Source organism: Marmota marmota, unplaced genomic scaffold (assembly GCF_001458135.2).
Source record: "Marmota marmota marmota unplaced genomic scaffold, marMar, whole genome shotgun sequence".
In the NCBI taxonomy this organism is placed as follows: domain Eukaryota; kingdom Metazoa; phylum Chordata; class Mammalia; order Rodentia; family Sciuridae; genus Marmota; species Marmota marmota.
In genome coordinates this window covers 26998501-27014588 of record NW_026000026.1, presented here as the reverse complement: position 1 = coordinate 27014588, position 16088 = coordinate 26998501, and the positions used below count along the sequence as shown (strand labels likewise).

General features: G+C 56.9%; 1 protein-coding gene across 6 annotated transcripts in view; it reads right to left on the bottom strand.

Annotated features, from left to right (window-relative positions):
• Positions 1–13498, bottom strand: part of Snph (syntaphilin) — a 16645-nt gene extending 3147 nt beyond the window's left edge. Inside the window, exons 1-5 of one of the 6 annotated variants that reach the window (XM_048811163.1) lie at positions 13070–13498; positions 7942–8038; positions 7228–7434; positions 3680–3829; positions 4–598 (exon numbers count right to left, since the gene is read on the bottom strand). In XM_048811163.1, the coding sequence (XP_048667120.1) occupies positions 4–598; positions 3680–3829; positions 7228–7434; positions 7942–8038; positions 13070–13187 (1167 nt within the window). In that variant the 5' untranslated portion in view covers positions 13188–13498. Of the gene's footprint in view, positions 1–3; positions 599–3679; positions 3830–7227; positions 7435–7941; positions 8437–9069; positions 9105–13069 lie in introns of those variants that run through there. The other 5 variants (XM_048811164.1, XM_048811168.1, XM_048811167.1 and 2 more) reach the window with 5 other exon arrangements.
• Between the last annotated feature and the right edge of the window lie 2590 nt (positions 13499–16088).

Genomic DNA, 16088 nt, shown 5'->3' with positions numbered 1-16088 from the left:
GCCGGCCTCCATGCCGCACAGAAGCTTCTCGTAGGTGTTGCTGGCGGGGAAGCGGGGCCCCAGGTTGAAGCTGTGCAGCGAGGCCTCCTCGGGGCCGCAGTCCACCCCCGATGAGAGCAGGCTGCTGGCCTCCAGGGCATCCGTCCGGCTCAGCGTGTCATCAGCGGCCACAAAGCCACTGTCAGGTCCATCCTCGGCGGAGGCGCTGGGGGGGTCACCAGGCTGGCGGTCGCCGCAGACAGCAGGGTCGCTGAGCTTGGTGTAGGTGGAGCTGCGGGTGAGGGAGCGGGCGGGGGACCCGCCGGCAGACTCCCCGGTGCCATCCTCCTTGGCCATGCCGTTCTGGGCCACCTCCATGCTGTGCAGCAGCGTCTCCAGCTTCTTGTTCTGGATGTTGATGTCCACAAAGTACTTCTGCAGCCCCTTGTCCTTGTCAATCAGGTTGTTCTTGACCGTGTCGATGACCTGCTTGAGCTGTTTGATCTCCTTGCGGGCCTCCTTCAGGGCCAGCTGGGCCTCCACGCGATGGCACTCCTCCTCGATCCAGTCCTCCTGCATGCGCGACAGCTGCGTCTTCAGGTCATCGATCTCTGTGTCCCTGTGAGCAGATGAGAGGCACTTGCTCGATGCCTGCCTGCCTGGCCTGTCACCACCACCAGGGAGAGGCAAGGACGGGGCAGGGTCATCAAGGACAGAGGGCTCTGTGCTGCAGAGGCTAGGAATAAAAGGAAGGGCCCCCTGCCTGGTTCCCTTCTACCCCACCAGGAGCAGGACAGGTGGAGCAGAAGACCAGGGCTGAAGGCAGGAGGGGCCTCCTCCTGGGAGAGAGAAGAAATGTCCACATCCCACCCCCCAGACGTTGAGCTGCAGAAGATTTTTTGGGGGGGAGATACCAGGGATTGAACTCAGGGGCACTCGACCACTGAGCCCCATCCCCAGCCCTATTTTGTATTTTATTTAGAACCAGGGTCTCACTGAGTGGCTTAGTGCTCACTTTTGCTGAGGGTGGCTTTGAACTTGGGATCCTCCTGCCTCAGCCTCCTGAGCTGCTTGGATTATAGGCGGGTGCCACCATGCTCGGCTAAAAAACCTAATAAAACTTTAATGTAAAACAACAGAAACTAGATAGAAGAGCTCTGCTCTATAGAAAGAGATGCAGCCTCCTATTAAAGCAGGTGGTGAACATTTTAAATAAAGGGACGTTTGGCCAGAGACCCCCAGGGAGAGGACAGTGGCCTGAGAGAAGTGACCACCTTTGATGTCGGCAGGGGGAGCTACATTTCTGCCATCCCCCAAGCGGAGGGTGAGAAGTGGCAGGAGTGACTCTCACTTTCAGCCATGCTAGAAGTTTCTTCTCTGTGTCTACTCTAAGGAGGAGACGCTGAAAAGACGGCTGGGGAAAGACAGGGCTGCTCCTGAGAGCAGGGGCAGGCGCAGGCCAGCAGGACCACTGGAGGGTGCTGGTGCAGAAGAGCACAGGCCTTTCAAAGGCCTGAGTTAGAGATGAACCTGGAGGGTGCAGACAGGGACATTAGAGAAAGGCCTTGTGGCTGGAGGTGAGACCGGGGTCAGCCTGAGCAGAGGCTGGCTCGAGGCAATGAGAAGGAAGGACAGCCTTCCACGGACTGGCCCCTGCCCTGGGCAGCCTTGCCTTCCAGGCCACAAGCACCCACTCAGCGAGAGCCCTGAAATCCACGGATGCTGCGGCAGTCACTGTGGGGTTCCTGAGCTCAGTAGAGTGAGAGTCCCAGATCAGGAACCACGTGCTTTTCAAAATCAGAATGGAAATTCCACTTCAGGACTAGGCCCAGGATCTCATTCCACAGCATGCCGAAGGGACCAGGCCTCGCGGACTGCAGTGGCCACGTGGCCAGCAGCTGTGGCCTCCTTTGGAAGGCAGTGGGACCATCCAACAAGACACGACCTGGCAGCAGCGAACCTGAATCACTTAGAGCAGCAATGACAAGCCAGGTGTGGTGGCACAGGCCTATGATCCCAGCAACAAGGCAGACAGAGGCAGGAGGATCCAAAGTTCAAGGCCAGCCTTGAACAATCTCAGCAACTTAGCGAGACCCTGTTTCAAAATTTAAAAAAAAAAAAATGAAGGCTGGGGATGTGGCTTAGCCTGGGTTTAATCCTCGGTACCAAAAATAAACAATCAAGTGGAAGTGACAGATGTCACTTCACAGCACGAGGGATACGAGGGATACGTGGCCTTCATTGCTCCTGCCTCGGGCGTGGCTCACTCCTGGCCTCTCCCCCGACTGCTCACTCACCCTCCCCCCGGGAAGAAGATGGGCTGGGAAGAAGGAACTGGGCATGCTCAGTTTGGCTGGTCCCTTAGAGCCTCTTGGACTCCAGGGGGCAGTGGCTCCCCAGCCCTCCGTGGACGACAGGGCATTATGTTTGAACTGGGTCATGAAGGAGGAGGTCGCCAAGGAAGCCACATGGGGAAGACACCTGGAGTGGTGGGGATGCAGTGTACAGAGCACAGAGGGACCAAGTACGGGGCATCTTTGAGGAGTTGAGGTGGGCCCCACAGAGGGCCAGGAGTGTGGCAGCCCAGCAAGGAAGGACTTGCCACAGAGGCCACAGGGCCGAGTGACAGGGCTGCGGCGTGCGCATGCCCAGGCCACGCAGGGCGGGTGGTCTGCTCTCGAGCCACAGAGCTGGCCTAGAAAAGCAGCTGGGAGATGGGCCATCTGCTCCCTGGGAATATTAGTGAGAAAAGGTCAGGCAGAGCCTGGAGATCATTAGGAAGAGGATGAGAAACAAAAATAGAAAGCCCAGCTCGAGGACAGCAAGGCCCCCAGCACACCCCAAACCTGTGCTTGGAAACCACAACGCACCCGACCGGATTGGCTGCTTGGCAGAGCAAGAAAAATGTGTCAGACTGGGGCTGGGGCTCAGCGTGTGCGAGGCACTGGCCTCAATCCTCAGCACCATACAAATAGATAAATAAAGGTCCGGTGTCCGTGGACAACTAAACATGTTAAAAGAAAGAAAGGTGTGTCCATGCATGCAAATAGACAGACTTCACAGAGAGACCAGTGGTTGCCAGGGACGGGTAGCTGGAGAAAAGTGGTGGTTGCTAATGGGAATAGGATTTCCCTCTGGGGTGATAAAAATGTTGATGGAGTTAGATGATAGTGAGGGTTGCACAATCCTGTGGCCACACTAGAAGGCACCCAGCGGTGTACTTTGGATAGGTGAGTTGCATGGTGACAGTTACATAGGATAAGGTGCTATATAAGAAAAGAAGCCAGGTGCGGTGGCACACTCCTGAAATCCCAGAGACTTGGGAGGCTGAGGCAGGAGGATCGCAAGTTCAAAGCCAGCCTCAGACTCACCCTGAGCCACCAGAGGAGGGTTAAGCGAGGAGAAACCCTGCCTTCCAGCTCCCCAGCAGACAGGGAGGAGAAGTGGCCAACAGGGCCCACGGTCGGGGACAGACTACCACAGGAGCAGGGCCGACAGGCAGCTCCTCACTGGGGCAGCCCCCACCTGGACTAGAGCAGCTTCCTGGGGCCCTCCAGAGGAGCTGGGGGGCGGCTCCTGCTAAGGGGCCCAGGCGAGGCTTGAGGGGGAGGAGGGTGCGGTGGGTGCTGGGAAGCCCTGGCCGCTCCTCCTTCTCAGAGGCCCCCGGGGGCTGCACTCCGCTGCCCAGCCGCCCGCTCACCGGTCCTGGAGCCGGTCCTGGGTGTCCTTCAGCCGGGCCTTCAGGTGGCGGATGCAGACCTCCTTCTGCTGCAGTGGCGTCAGGTACTGCTCGGGGGTGGGGGGCTTGATGCCGTGGTTGTCGCTGCACAGTGTGTACTTCATGGAGCGCCTGCAAGGGACACCGTCATGGGGTGGGGAGGAGGGGGCACTGGTGCTGTGGGGGACAGGCAGGGGACACCCGCCTAACCATCCTCAGTCCGTGACCCCCAGGGCCTCCAAACCACGCCTCCTGCGCAGGCCCCAGGAGCAGGGGAGCCTTCTGGATTTGAGGGAGACTCTGTTGAGTGAACCCAGGATGGGGGTCTCCAGGAGGGGCACCCGGCACCTGGCATCTCGCCGAGCGCCCTCCGCTGCCATCTGCACGGTCCTCATGGCAGCCCTGGGTAGCAGGGCCTTCACCTTTGAGAGGGGCACTGGCTTCAGAGAGGCTGGCTCTTGCCCCCAGCCCCACAGCCAGCCCCAGGGTGAGCCAGAGCCCAGGCTCCCAGCCCCCGACTCAGACAAGGACCCTGAGGGCAGAGGTTGGGAAGAAGAGCGGGCTCCAGGTGTCATGGAGGTCAAGGGCGGTGTCGGCAGCGCTCCTCCCTGGAGCCTGGAGACCACACAGCCTGGGCATAGGGAGGGAGACGCTGGAGGGCACTCTGCCCTCACCCACCCTCATGTACCTGTGGATGTCACAGAAGCCACACTTATTGGGAGTGTGGATCTGGGTACAGGACTCCCAGTTCGAGCCCTCTGCACGCCCCCACACCCCCATCACCTTGCTGGTGCCCTCACCAGCGACCACCTATGCCAGGCCACGTCCATGGGTGGCCACACTGCCACCCTCTGGGGACACATGCATGGACACCTGTGGCTCTGAGGATGGGCTGTCACTGCAGGGCCCTGAATGGCAGCAGGCTGCACAGACACACAGCCCCACCTCGCAGAGGAGGAGGAATCGCCAACCAGAGGGCAGCCGTGCCAGGGACCAGGGCTGACCAAGGCTTTCCCCAAGGAAGGGCCGCCCCACCCACGGCCCCCCACTCCACAACAGATTGAGGCTCAGACGGCTCCACCCACGGCTTCCTGGCTGCTGGATCTTCTGTTCTTAAAGAAACCTCCTTGCATCTTGCCTTAAAATCCCAGGCATGTCCCCATGTCACCAGAGACTCAGGCCCTGCTGCCGTCCCACCCTGCTCCATCCAGGATGGGGACTTCCAGACACAGAGAAGGGCAGATGCTTTACAGGCCCCGGTGGGTCCTAAAGTTGGAGGCCATTTTTAAAGTCCTGTGGAATCTCTCCAATGTTTGTAGATTGTAAACCACGGAAGAGAATGTGGCACTAGTGTGGGAAGGAGGAGAAATGCCATCTATGTAGTCACCTCCTGGTCCCTGAGTTCGACTCAAGCCAAGTCCCATGTGGGCCTCTTTATAGCTTGGCAAGGGGCAGGGGGTGACATGGGCTGGGGGCTTGTGTTTTCTCCCTTTGATCTAAAAAAAAAAAAAATCTCTTTCCAAATGAGAAGCAAGCCACATGGATTGTCCTAAGGCCCATGTGGCCCTCTACCTGTCCTCCCCATGTAAGGGACTTGGCCAGAGGGCGCAGATTTTTCCTCCATGCCTGGGGTGTGGTGGGTGGTGGTGGTACTGGTGGAATCAAGATAAAACTAGTAAAAGTAGAAGGTTAGAGGGAAAAGACTGTGTTAATATTTTTCCATTTTCTTTCATGAGTCTTTTTACATTTAACTCTCTATCTTTGTAAAATACATATATGAATATATAAACAGAGCTGGGTGCGGTGGCACATGCCTGTAATCCTAGTGGCTTGAGAGGCTGAGGGAGGAGGATTGCAAGTTTGAGGCCAGCCTCAGCAATTTAGCAAGGCCCTAAGCAACTTAGTGAGACCAGAGACCCTGTTTCAAAATTAAAAATTAAAAAAGGGCTGGGGATATGGCTCAGTGGTTGAGCGCCCTTGGCTTCAATCCCTAGTACCCCTCCCCAGCAAAAAATAAGATAAAAGGAAAGGAAAGGAAAACATGCTATGATGCGTGTCTCTCAGCCATTCAGGCCTTTGAAAGCTTGGCTCTAACAGGAGCCCTGGCTGACCCAAGGGCAGCAATCCTCGTGATGAGCAGGAGGACACTTCTGCAGAACCACAGCTCAGGCTGGGGCTGAGATGACCCTGAGGGCTACGGTTATGAGATGTGTTAGAAAAATCTGTTACTAACGAGAAAATATTGAAGTTGCCAATTATAGACTTTTGCAGACGTAAGCTAACACATCCCCTGATGTCCTCAGGGCTCTGAGGTCTGTTGCAGGCAGGAAACTGGGGGATCCTGCACAGGTCATCTGTCACATGTGTCTTGGTGGAAAATCCTGAGATCTACTGCTTCCACATTTCTGGGCCTCACTGCACACAAATGACAGCCTCTCTGCTGGAAGGGCCACATGAGTCTTCCCCGGAAAGACTCTGGCCTTGGGAGCTGCAGGCAGGACATCTCCTGGGCTTTTCTTGTCCAGAACCTTTGACTCAGATCAAAGTCCTAATAACAGCATAATTGGCATGTGGGATGAGTGGTAGGCGTATGGCCCTCAGCTCACTGAAGTTCTGCCTGTTAGCTCCACTTCACAGACAAGGAAATGGGGACTTGGAGACAGGAAGAGGCCAAATCCCAACTCCCTGCAGGTCCCCACACTCCCCTACCACCCACGGTTAGTTCAGCAGAATGAGGGGCCCTTCCTGATCTTGCTTCCTGGTGTTGAGGACCTGCAGTCCCCCTCTCCCTGCCTGTCCACCTGACCCCCCTCTCCCTGCCTGTCCACCTGACCCTGCTCTTCCAGTCTCACGCACCGTGTCCAACACCACAACTCAGCACCTTTATAACACATCTCACTTTCCAAAACTTGGCCACCTCTGCCACTCTCAAAGTGTTCCCTGAGAAGATCAAGCTGGCAGCATGCTGGTGGCGTCCCCATAGGGGTCTTGCCTTCTTCCCAACAGAATCTGGATTTTGTCTGGGGTGGCACTGTGCTGGGGGAAAGTCAAACTCTCTGCACTAACTGGCCTGCAGCTAGAGATAGTCACATGGCCCACTTTTATCCAATGATAAAAGTGTTTCCCAGGGAAAGTGTCTTCTTAGGGTGGGGGGGAAGACAGCAGAGGGGGTCTTGGGTCTTTTCCATCTTTTTTCTTCCTGGGTGGCTGACCTGATGGCTGGTGGTACAAGAGCCATCCTGTGGTGATGAGGACAAATGCTGTTCACCAAGGATGGTGGGACAGGAAGGAGGAGGAGCACTTATGCTTTCGGGAGCCGCCTACCTCGGTTCCGTGTTCTGAAAGCATCACCCCGAGGTTACTTAGGACACTGGATTTGCTTTTGTGCAGGTGAGTATTATCATGTCTGTTTTAAAGACAGGACTGAGGTTCAGAGGGGGGCAGTGACCTGCTCAAGGTCGCGCGGCTGTCCCATCCTGGAGTCAGGGATGGTCAGAAGCCCTGCTGGGGGCTCCAGGAGGGCCGATTACCTGGGCGTGGGGCTGCTGTCGCTGCCCTTGCAGGAGCCCGAGTTGCTGCTGCTGCTGAGGGAGGAGGTGCCGTAGGCGTCCCGCACGCTCACCGGGGGCGAGGTGCGCCTGGGGGCGGGGAGAAGAGGCAGGTGCTCATTCTGGCTGGCGGGCAGCTGCGGACACTGGGCGAACACAGCCAGGCCGCTGCGGCCCAAAGTACTCCCACTTTGGGGTCATCAGGGAGAGAAGCGGGGGGACAAGGGGGAGCATAGACAGGGGTGACAAAACAGACAGCGCAAATCAAGATGGAAGCCAGGAGGCTGGTCCTCGAGGTCCCCGACAAGGAGCGGGTGCGCGGGGCTGTGGACCAAGGGTGGGGCCCCTCTGTGAGTCCTCAACTCCCAGGGTCCCCCAAGCCCAGGGTAGGAGATCTAAGAGGGACTGGAGAAGGGACTGGGGTGAAGACCAACGGAGGCCAGCGGAGGGGGGGGGATTGTGGCCCCCTCCAGAAGCAACGCTGCAAGGCTTGAGCCTCCAGGTAACCTTCATCCCCAGGTCACTGGAGCCCTTGAGCCCTTCCTGGAGGGCTGAGAATTAGCAAGCCCACTTTAAAGACAGGAAAACCCAGATGTGATTTGCTCAAAGAACACTGCAGGTCAATGCAGGTGGGGACAGAGGCCTGCCCTCCTCCCGCCCCCGGAGGCCGAGGTTCTGGGCCAGGGGAAGACTCACCTGCGGGATCCAGCAGAGGCCCGTCTACTCCCTGGCAGGGACATGGCCATTAGGCTGCGGGTCCGGGTGAGGGGCGGGATAGGCGGTGTCCCCGGGGCTGAGGAGAGAGGGCGGGTTGGGGGGGCCGCGGGGAGGGCGGGGCCAGGCCATGTCATCCTCTCACTGGGGCCGCTGCCCGGCATGGCTTCTCCTGTCACCACCCTTTGGCAGGACACCCGAGGACTGGGCGAAGCTCTGGCCACAAGTGCCTCTCCCAGTGAGTTCAAGGGGCTGGTGCACAGGTTCCTGCTACGGATCGTCACAGCCCCAGGGGTGGCTGTAAATCATCAGTCCAACCCGGTGTCTCCAGACGAGTGAATGTGCCCAGGGAGGGCACAGGTCGTGCCCAAGGTGACCGGGGCAGCAGGAGTGGGGCCCCGTCCGCCACACAGTGCTGGGTCCCTGACCCTCAGACCCCGCCTCCCCCGCTCTTCGTCCCCCTCCTCGGCAGAGGCTGCAGTCTGGAGGCACCCCGTGGGCCAGGACCAGGACGNGAACATGCCCAGCGCCTGCCTGCGACACGGGACACGCCGTGGCCCCCAGCCCCACGCCGCATGCAGGCACCCCCGCAGCCCCCCATGCAACCGCGCATGCTGAGCCTGGCAGAGCCCGGGAGCTTAGGGCACAGGCTGAGCGCAGATGAGGAGGGGGTGGGGACGGAGCAGAACCCCTCTCTGCTTGCTCCCGGCTGTCCTGGTGGGTGGGCCCTGCAGGAAGCGTCCTTGGCTGGAGGGACTCGGGCCCACTGGCTCCTGCTCAGGTGTCCGAGGCTTCTTTCCTGGGCAGGGGCACAGGCTCCCAGGGCAGCCGGTGGGGCTTTAGGGAAGGGGAAGCTCCATGCCAGCGAGGCCGTGGCCAGGTGGGGAGGAGGGCCGTGTGGGCATCAGCTGGACCCCTAGACTGCCACGCAGAGGGACCGGGCTCTCTGCAGCCAAATGCTAATTCCAAGCCAGCTCCAGAGGCAGCCCTCTACTTTCCAAGCGGGGACTGAGGAGACTTGGCTGGGGTCCTCGTGCTGTGGACCTCCTCGTGCAGGGAGAGCAGCGTCGAGCCCACTCCACGCCAGACCCCGTGCCACACATTACGTACATTACGCCATCGACTCCTCCCAACAACCCTATGGGGAAGTGCTGTGATTAGTCCCCTGTCACCAATGAGGAACCAGCCCCCAGGAGGGAAGGGAGTGTCCAGGTCACCCCTGGGTAGCAGCCCAACATCAGGCACTAAGGACTGGGTCTCAAACCTCAGGGTCCCTGGGCCAGAGACTATCCCTTCCCACAGCAGGGCCTCCCAGCCAGTGGAGGGGCTGCCTCCTTGGTGGACAAAGATGGCCTGTTCCCCTGGAGGCCTGGACACAGCCAGCATTGTCTGCTTGAAGGTGTCGGGTGCTGGGCTGCAGGAGCCGCAGACACCACACCTGTCACCTGAGCTGCTCACCCAGCCGTGCCCCGCCCCCCAGGCAGGGCCTCCAGGAGCCACAGGGCAGCCCCCCAGCAGGAGCTCCGGGCAGGTGTGGGGCAGGCCAGCAGTGCCCCCGGTGCTGGTGTGGACAGCTCACTGTCTCCCGGGCACCAGGAGCAGCTGGGGGTGGCACGGGCAGTGGCTAGTGGTCTTTCCTCCTGGATGGGCAACGGCCCAAAGATCACGTGTCATCCACTGAATCCCTCTGTGGCCAGGTGGCCCTGCTGAGGGCTTCCTTGCATCCTGCCCCCTTACTACCCACAGTGTCCCTCGAGGCAGGCTGTGCGTGTGCGCGTGTGTGTGTGTGTGTGTGTGTGTGGTGCTGGGGATCGAACGCAGGGCCTTGGGCACGCGAGGCAAGGGCTCTACCAGCTGAGCTCTATCCCCAGCCGGCTTCACTGTGGGTCTGCTGGGCTCTGGCCTCCAGTTCACACCAGGCTGGTTCTGCAGGCCATTCTCTGTCATCGCCCCTCCCCCTGGCTTTTGGGAGGAGGCGACAGGAGGCTGAGCCTCCAGGAGGACGCCCAGCACCCGCGGGACTCCCAGCCCAGCACGGGGCTCTCTCCTCCCTGCCAGCTCAGGCGAGAGTCGCTCAAGAGCCAGGAAAGTCCAGGTAGAGTTCCAGGGCCACGTCCTGAGAGGTAGGCAAGATGCCACGTTGGCTTGGAGCTGCGTGTGGCCTTGGTACAATGAAGGCCTTGTCCCCACTTGTCCCTGCTGATACCTTGCCCGGCAGTCCCTTGCCTCCTCCTCCTGCGCCCCCTCTTCCTTCCTCCCTCCACAGGGCCGGCATTGGGACCTGGATGCCGCGGACAGTCTCCTGGGAGGCAGAGCCAGCCATTCATTCGGGATGGAGGTGGAAGTGGCACTTCCCCTACTGGGACAGGACCTGACAGGCAGCGTCCCTTGTGGGCAGGCAGAAGCCACCCAGGCTCAAAGGGAGCCACCTCTCCAAGTTCTGCTCTGACGCCTCAGTATGTGCCCTGGGCCTTCTCAGGTCCTCCTCCCTCCAAGGCTCCAGAGAGGAGGCAGGTTGTCATGGCATTTGTCACCATGCCACCAGCTCAGCCTGGAGTCCCACAGGCCTGTCCCCAGGCAGCCAGAGGCTGCCATTTGCAATGGAAGTGGCCTGGCTGGTAAGCGCATCCTTTGAACCCTAAGGGAGCAGCCCCTCGGTGCTCCTGGCTCCCTCCATTTCCCATCCTGTGGGCACCATGGCAACCCTGCTGCGCCCACCCCTGAGACGGGTCCCCCACATGCCCAGGTTTCCTGGGGCCTGCAACGAGGGTCCAGCAGATCTGGGCTCGAATCCCAGCTGCAGGCCTCGGGCAGCTCAGGCCACTCCTCAGAGCCTCGGGACCATTTGTACATGGGACAGTGACGAAATGTACCTCTGTGGTTACTGTGAGAGCCGACCTGAGCCCCCCACACGTGCAACATGAAACCACACGTATGTGGGGCTAGGTCAGTGTGCGTCACACAACACACACACACTCACACTCACACTCACACATACACTCACAACACACAACACACGTACACACACAACACACACACATACACACACTCACACACTCACACAACACACACTCACACACTCACACATACACTCACACACACAAACACATTCACACACAATACACACACTCACACACACATACACAAATTCACATATGCACACACATATACACACACACTCACATATACACACACAACACACACACTCTTACATATACACACCCACACACACTCATACACACAACACACAATACACACTCACACACATTCACACATACACACATCACACACTCTCACATATACACACACACTCAACACACACATACGCTCACATATACACACACAATACACACAACACACACATACAACATACATACATAATACACTCTCTCATATATACAAACAAAACACACACATATACACACAACACACACAAAATACACACACATAATATACACTCACACACACAATACACATACAATAAACACACTCACACAATACACACTCACATATACACACACAATTCACACACTCTCACATACACATAGTCTCACATATGCACACACATACTCACACACACAAACTCTCACATATACACAACACACACATACACAACACACATACTCTTACATATACACACACCCACAATACACACACTCACAGACACTCTGACACACACACAATACACACACTCACACACATTCACACATACACACAGTCTCACATATACACACACTCAACACACACACATACTCCCACATATACACACACACAATACACACAACACACACATACACAATACACATAACATACACACATAATACACTCTCACATATACACACAAAACACACACCACAAACATAATACACACACGTACACTCACAAAATACACACACATAATATACACTCACACACACAATACACACACACTCTCACACACAATACACATATTTAATAAACACACATAAACACACTCACATACACAATACACATATACACACTCACAAATACACACAATACACACAATAAACACTCATACACAATACACACTCACACAACACTCTCATACACACAATTCACACACACATACACACACACTCACACACATATACACACTCACACACACACTCACACACACACATTCACACTCTCTCACACACAGCCAGTAATCTGAAAGCAATTGCAATGTGATATGAGATTCAAAACAGAAGCACATTCTAGGCACATTGGTGGCCTCAGGAAGGTCAGGAAAAGCTTGTCCCAACCAAATATCTGCGCTGGACCTTGGAGGATGAATAGCAGATGGCCAGGGGAGGGAGCGGCAGTCTGGCCAGAGGCAGCAAATAATTCAACAGCAGGGCCTCGGGAAGCAAGGGTGCCCGGAGCGGGCAGAGGTGAAGGCCAGCAGTGGGGCAGGTGGCCAGCCAGGTGGGCTGTGGGCACAGATGGGAGCTGGGGCGGCCGGGAGCCTGCAGGTGCTTTCAAAGGAGGGGGTGAGGCACAATCAGATTTGCACTTGAGAAACCTCCTGGGTTGGGGGTCCTGTGGCGTGAGCTGGGACAGGGAGAGATTAGAGGGCGGGAGACCAGTTGGGGGTGACTAAAAACTCCCAGGGAGAAATGGAGAGGGCCCGATGGGGGCAGTGGCAGGATGAGGGTGACAAGGACCTGCTCTTGGAACTCATTGGAGGTCGTGGTTAAATAAAAATCAAGGCACAACTCTGGATCCTCGAAGTTCAAGGCCCTCCCATTCACACTGGTCCCAAGTCTTTCTCCCTCTCCCTCTGGTGACTCCTGGGGGGCCCTGCTGGTCACGGCCACCCCCACACCCTGTGATGGCCAGCCGGGGGGACCCTCCCCCACCCAGCCCTGGCCTAGGCACAGGACCTGCGTGCGCAGGTGCCGTCCGCAGCCCTTCCCAGGGGCCTCTCCCTGACTTCCTCCTGACCATGTCGACTGCCTAGGGCTGGGACTCAGGGAGCAGCCCCCGGGGATTTCACAGGAACAAACAATCAACACACATGCACGTCGGTCACACAGTGGATGAAACACGCAGGCTGGACCCAGGAGCTGGACTAAATGGTCTCTGAGGTGCTTCTGGATCTAACGACCTGCTCCAGTGCTGTCCAGTGACAGATGCTGCCCCCTCTTCAACCGCTGGGACTCCTGGGTCTCAGCTTCCACATCTGTAAAACTCGGAAGCTGCACCCCGACCCCGACAGGCACCATGGCATTTTCCTGGAGGAGGGCACAGACCAGGGTGACCTCAGATTCCAGCCAAGCAAAGTCCCTGCGTGGACCTTCAGTGATCTCTTTTCTGAAGCATGAGCCATCGGTATAGAAGAGCAACCCTAAAACCGCAGCCCTGAAATCCCAGGGAACAGAACCGTCTGCCTGGTGACTTGAACCACAGATGGCTGGAAAGCAGAGCACCACCACCTGGGGACAGACCCTGGGGGCTCCTCCCTGCCGCCTGGGCAGAGCGGGTGCTCCTAGAGTGCCTTGCAGAGCGGGCAGGAAGGCGGGCTGAACACACACCCACAGCTGCCGCTCCATCTCCGAGAGCTGGTGACACCAGGCGACTCGCGGCTGAGCAGGGCAGACCCTCCACTGGCCTCGTGGCCACACCAGCCACTGCCCTGCTCCTGCGCACCATCAGCAGAAGCTGACCATCCTTCAGGATTTGGGAATCGAGGCACACACAAGTCACCTCAGGGCTGCAGCCACAGAGGACGCCACCCTGCCCCTGTCCTGGGGTTGCCACTGGGAGAAGGTTGCCCACTGGCAACCCCAGGACAGGGGCAGGGTGGACCCACAACTTGGCCAAAGGCTGAAGGGTTCCCAGGGCAACAGGATGGGCTGGAGGGCTGAGGCCACCGACCCCGGACATCTCCACTTGTCAGACTCTGACTTCTGGGCGCTGGGCTAGGTCTGCAAGCCACGGAGGGGACCTGGCTTAGGGACTCCCAGAGGGGTGCTCAGGATTCAAGAGCTCCCTCCCGTACCCCTTCTGCACATGGGGGGTCTGAAGTAAGATTACCTTTTAAAAGGGTTTGGGGCTGGGGGTGCAGCTCAGTGGCGGAGCGCGTGCCCAGCACGCCAATCAGTGCGGAGCCAGGGGAGGGGCTGCCAGGTGGAGATGTACCCACCCTGTTTATCACAAGGAGGTGTGACTTCACACCCACCAGGGTGGCTGGACAGTGAAACACGAAGTGGGGAAGGAGCTGGGGGAGCCTGGCAGCTCCCCAATAGTCAGACACAGAATCACCACGTGAACTAGCAGTTCTGCCAGGTGTGTTCCCCAGAGAATGGAGAACAGGTGTTCAAACAGAAACCTGCCAGGCGCGTTCACCGCAGCAGCATCACAATGGCCAAGAGGTTGACACAATCTAACGTCAATTGATTTTTTTTTTTTTTTCTTTTGCAGGGCTGGGGATCGAACTCAGGTCCTCCCGCAGGCCCAGCAAGCAATCCATCACTGAGCCAGAGACTGCCCAGGGTCCATCAATAGGCGGGTGGATGGACACAATGAGACAGGTGTTACCACAAAATACTACGTAGCCCCCAAAAAGAATGAGGGGTTCGCATGTGCTGCGACTTAGAGGCACCTCGAGAACATCATGCTGAATGAAAGAAGCCAGACACGAAAGACCGTGTGTTGGGGCTGGGGCTGGGACTCAGGGGCAGAGCGCTCGCCTCGCACAGGTGAGGCCCTGGGCTCCATCCTCAGTACACATAAAAATAAATAAACACGACTACAACTACTCCATCTACAACTAAAAAATATTTTTTTAAAAAAAATACCAAGTATTGTATGATTTCATTTACACAAAATACCCAGCAGAGTCAAACCCTGGAGACAGGTTGGCAGAGACTAGCAAGGGAAAGGAGGAATAGAGAACAACTACAAGAATTTCTTTTCTGGGATGATGAAAATGTGTTTTCGATTAGATTAAGGGACTGGCTGGGCAATTTTGTGAATGTCCTACAAACCCCTGAATCGTACACGTTAAAAGGGTAACTTTTATCCCTGTGTGAATTTGATCTCAGTAAAAATTTTGCAGCTTTATAAAAATCCACAAAATACGTATTTATTTAGGTACTGGGAATTGAACCCAGGGCGCTTAACCACTGAGCCCCATCCCCAGCCCTTTTTTAAAAAAAAATATTTATTTTTTAGTTTTAGGTGGACACAATATCTTTATTTTCTTTTATGTGGTGCTGAGGATTGAACCCAGTGCCTCACGCATGCCAGGCGAGCATGCTACCACTTGAGCCACATCCCAAGCCCCCCAGCCCTTTTTTATATTTTATTTAGAGACAGGGTCTCACTGAGTTGCTTAGGGCCTCCCTAACTTGCTGAGGCTGGCTTTGAACTCACGATTCTCCTGCCTCAGCCTCCGGAGCCGCTGGGCTTGCAGGCGTGTGCCCCTGTGCCTAGCACGATGCGTATTTTAAAAGCACAAGGGCCAGGGATGGCCCGAGATGGGAGGGAGTGCCCAGAGCTCTTGGCAGGTGTGCAGCAGGGGAACACAGGCTGCGCCTCCCCCACCCGCCTGCAGGCAGTGGGCCCAGAAGCCGCCTGGTCTCCTGGCCCTGGGTCAGCCCTGGGCAGTGCTTCCTGAGCTCCCTGCAGAGGGAGGTCAGGTGGAGACTATTGGCTCTGACACCTGGGAAACCTGAACCCGCAGGGGAGGGGGAAGTCCCAAGGTGGCCACTTGGACTTCGGATAGTGGGCATTTTGCATTTCCACTGCATCAGGAAGCCCTCGTCAGACAATGGATGCGTGATGCTGCATAAAAGAAATAAGTGACCTTCCCAAGCCACGTGGAGGTGAGGGAGAATGTCCCCAGGTGCCTCCATAAATGCAGCACTCACCAGGATGAGAGGGAAGTGTAGGACAGAGCTGGTTTAAAAGAGATTCCTCTGAACCAGAGTAAATCTCTGTTCTTTTTTTTTTTTTTTAGAATTTTAATATTTATTTTTTAGTTTTAGGTGGACACAACATCTTTGTTTGTATGTGGTGCTGAGGATCAAACCCGGGCCGCACGCATGCCAGGCAAGTGCGCTACCGCTTGAGCCACATCCCCAGCCCGAATATGTGAAAAGGCTAAACATTACATGGGCATT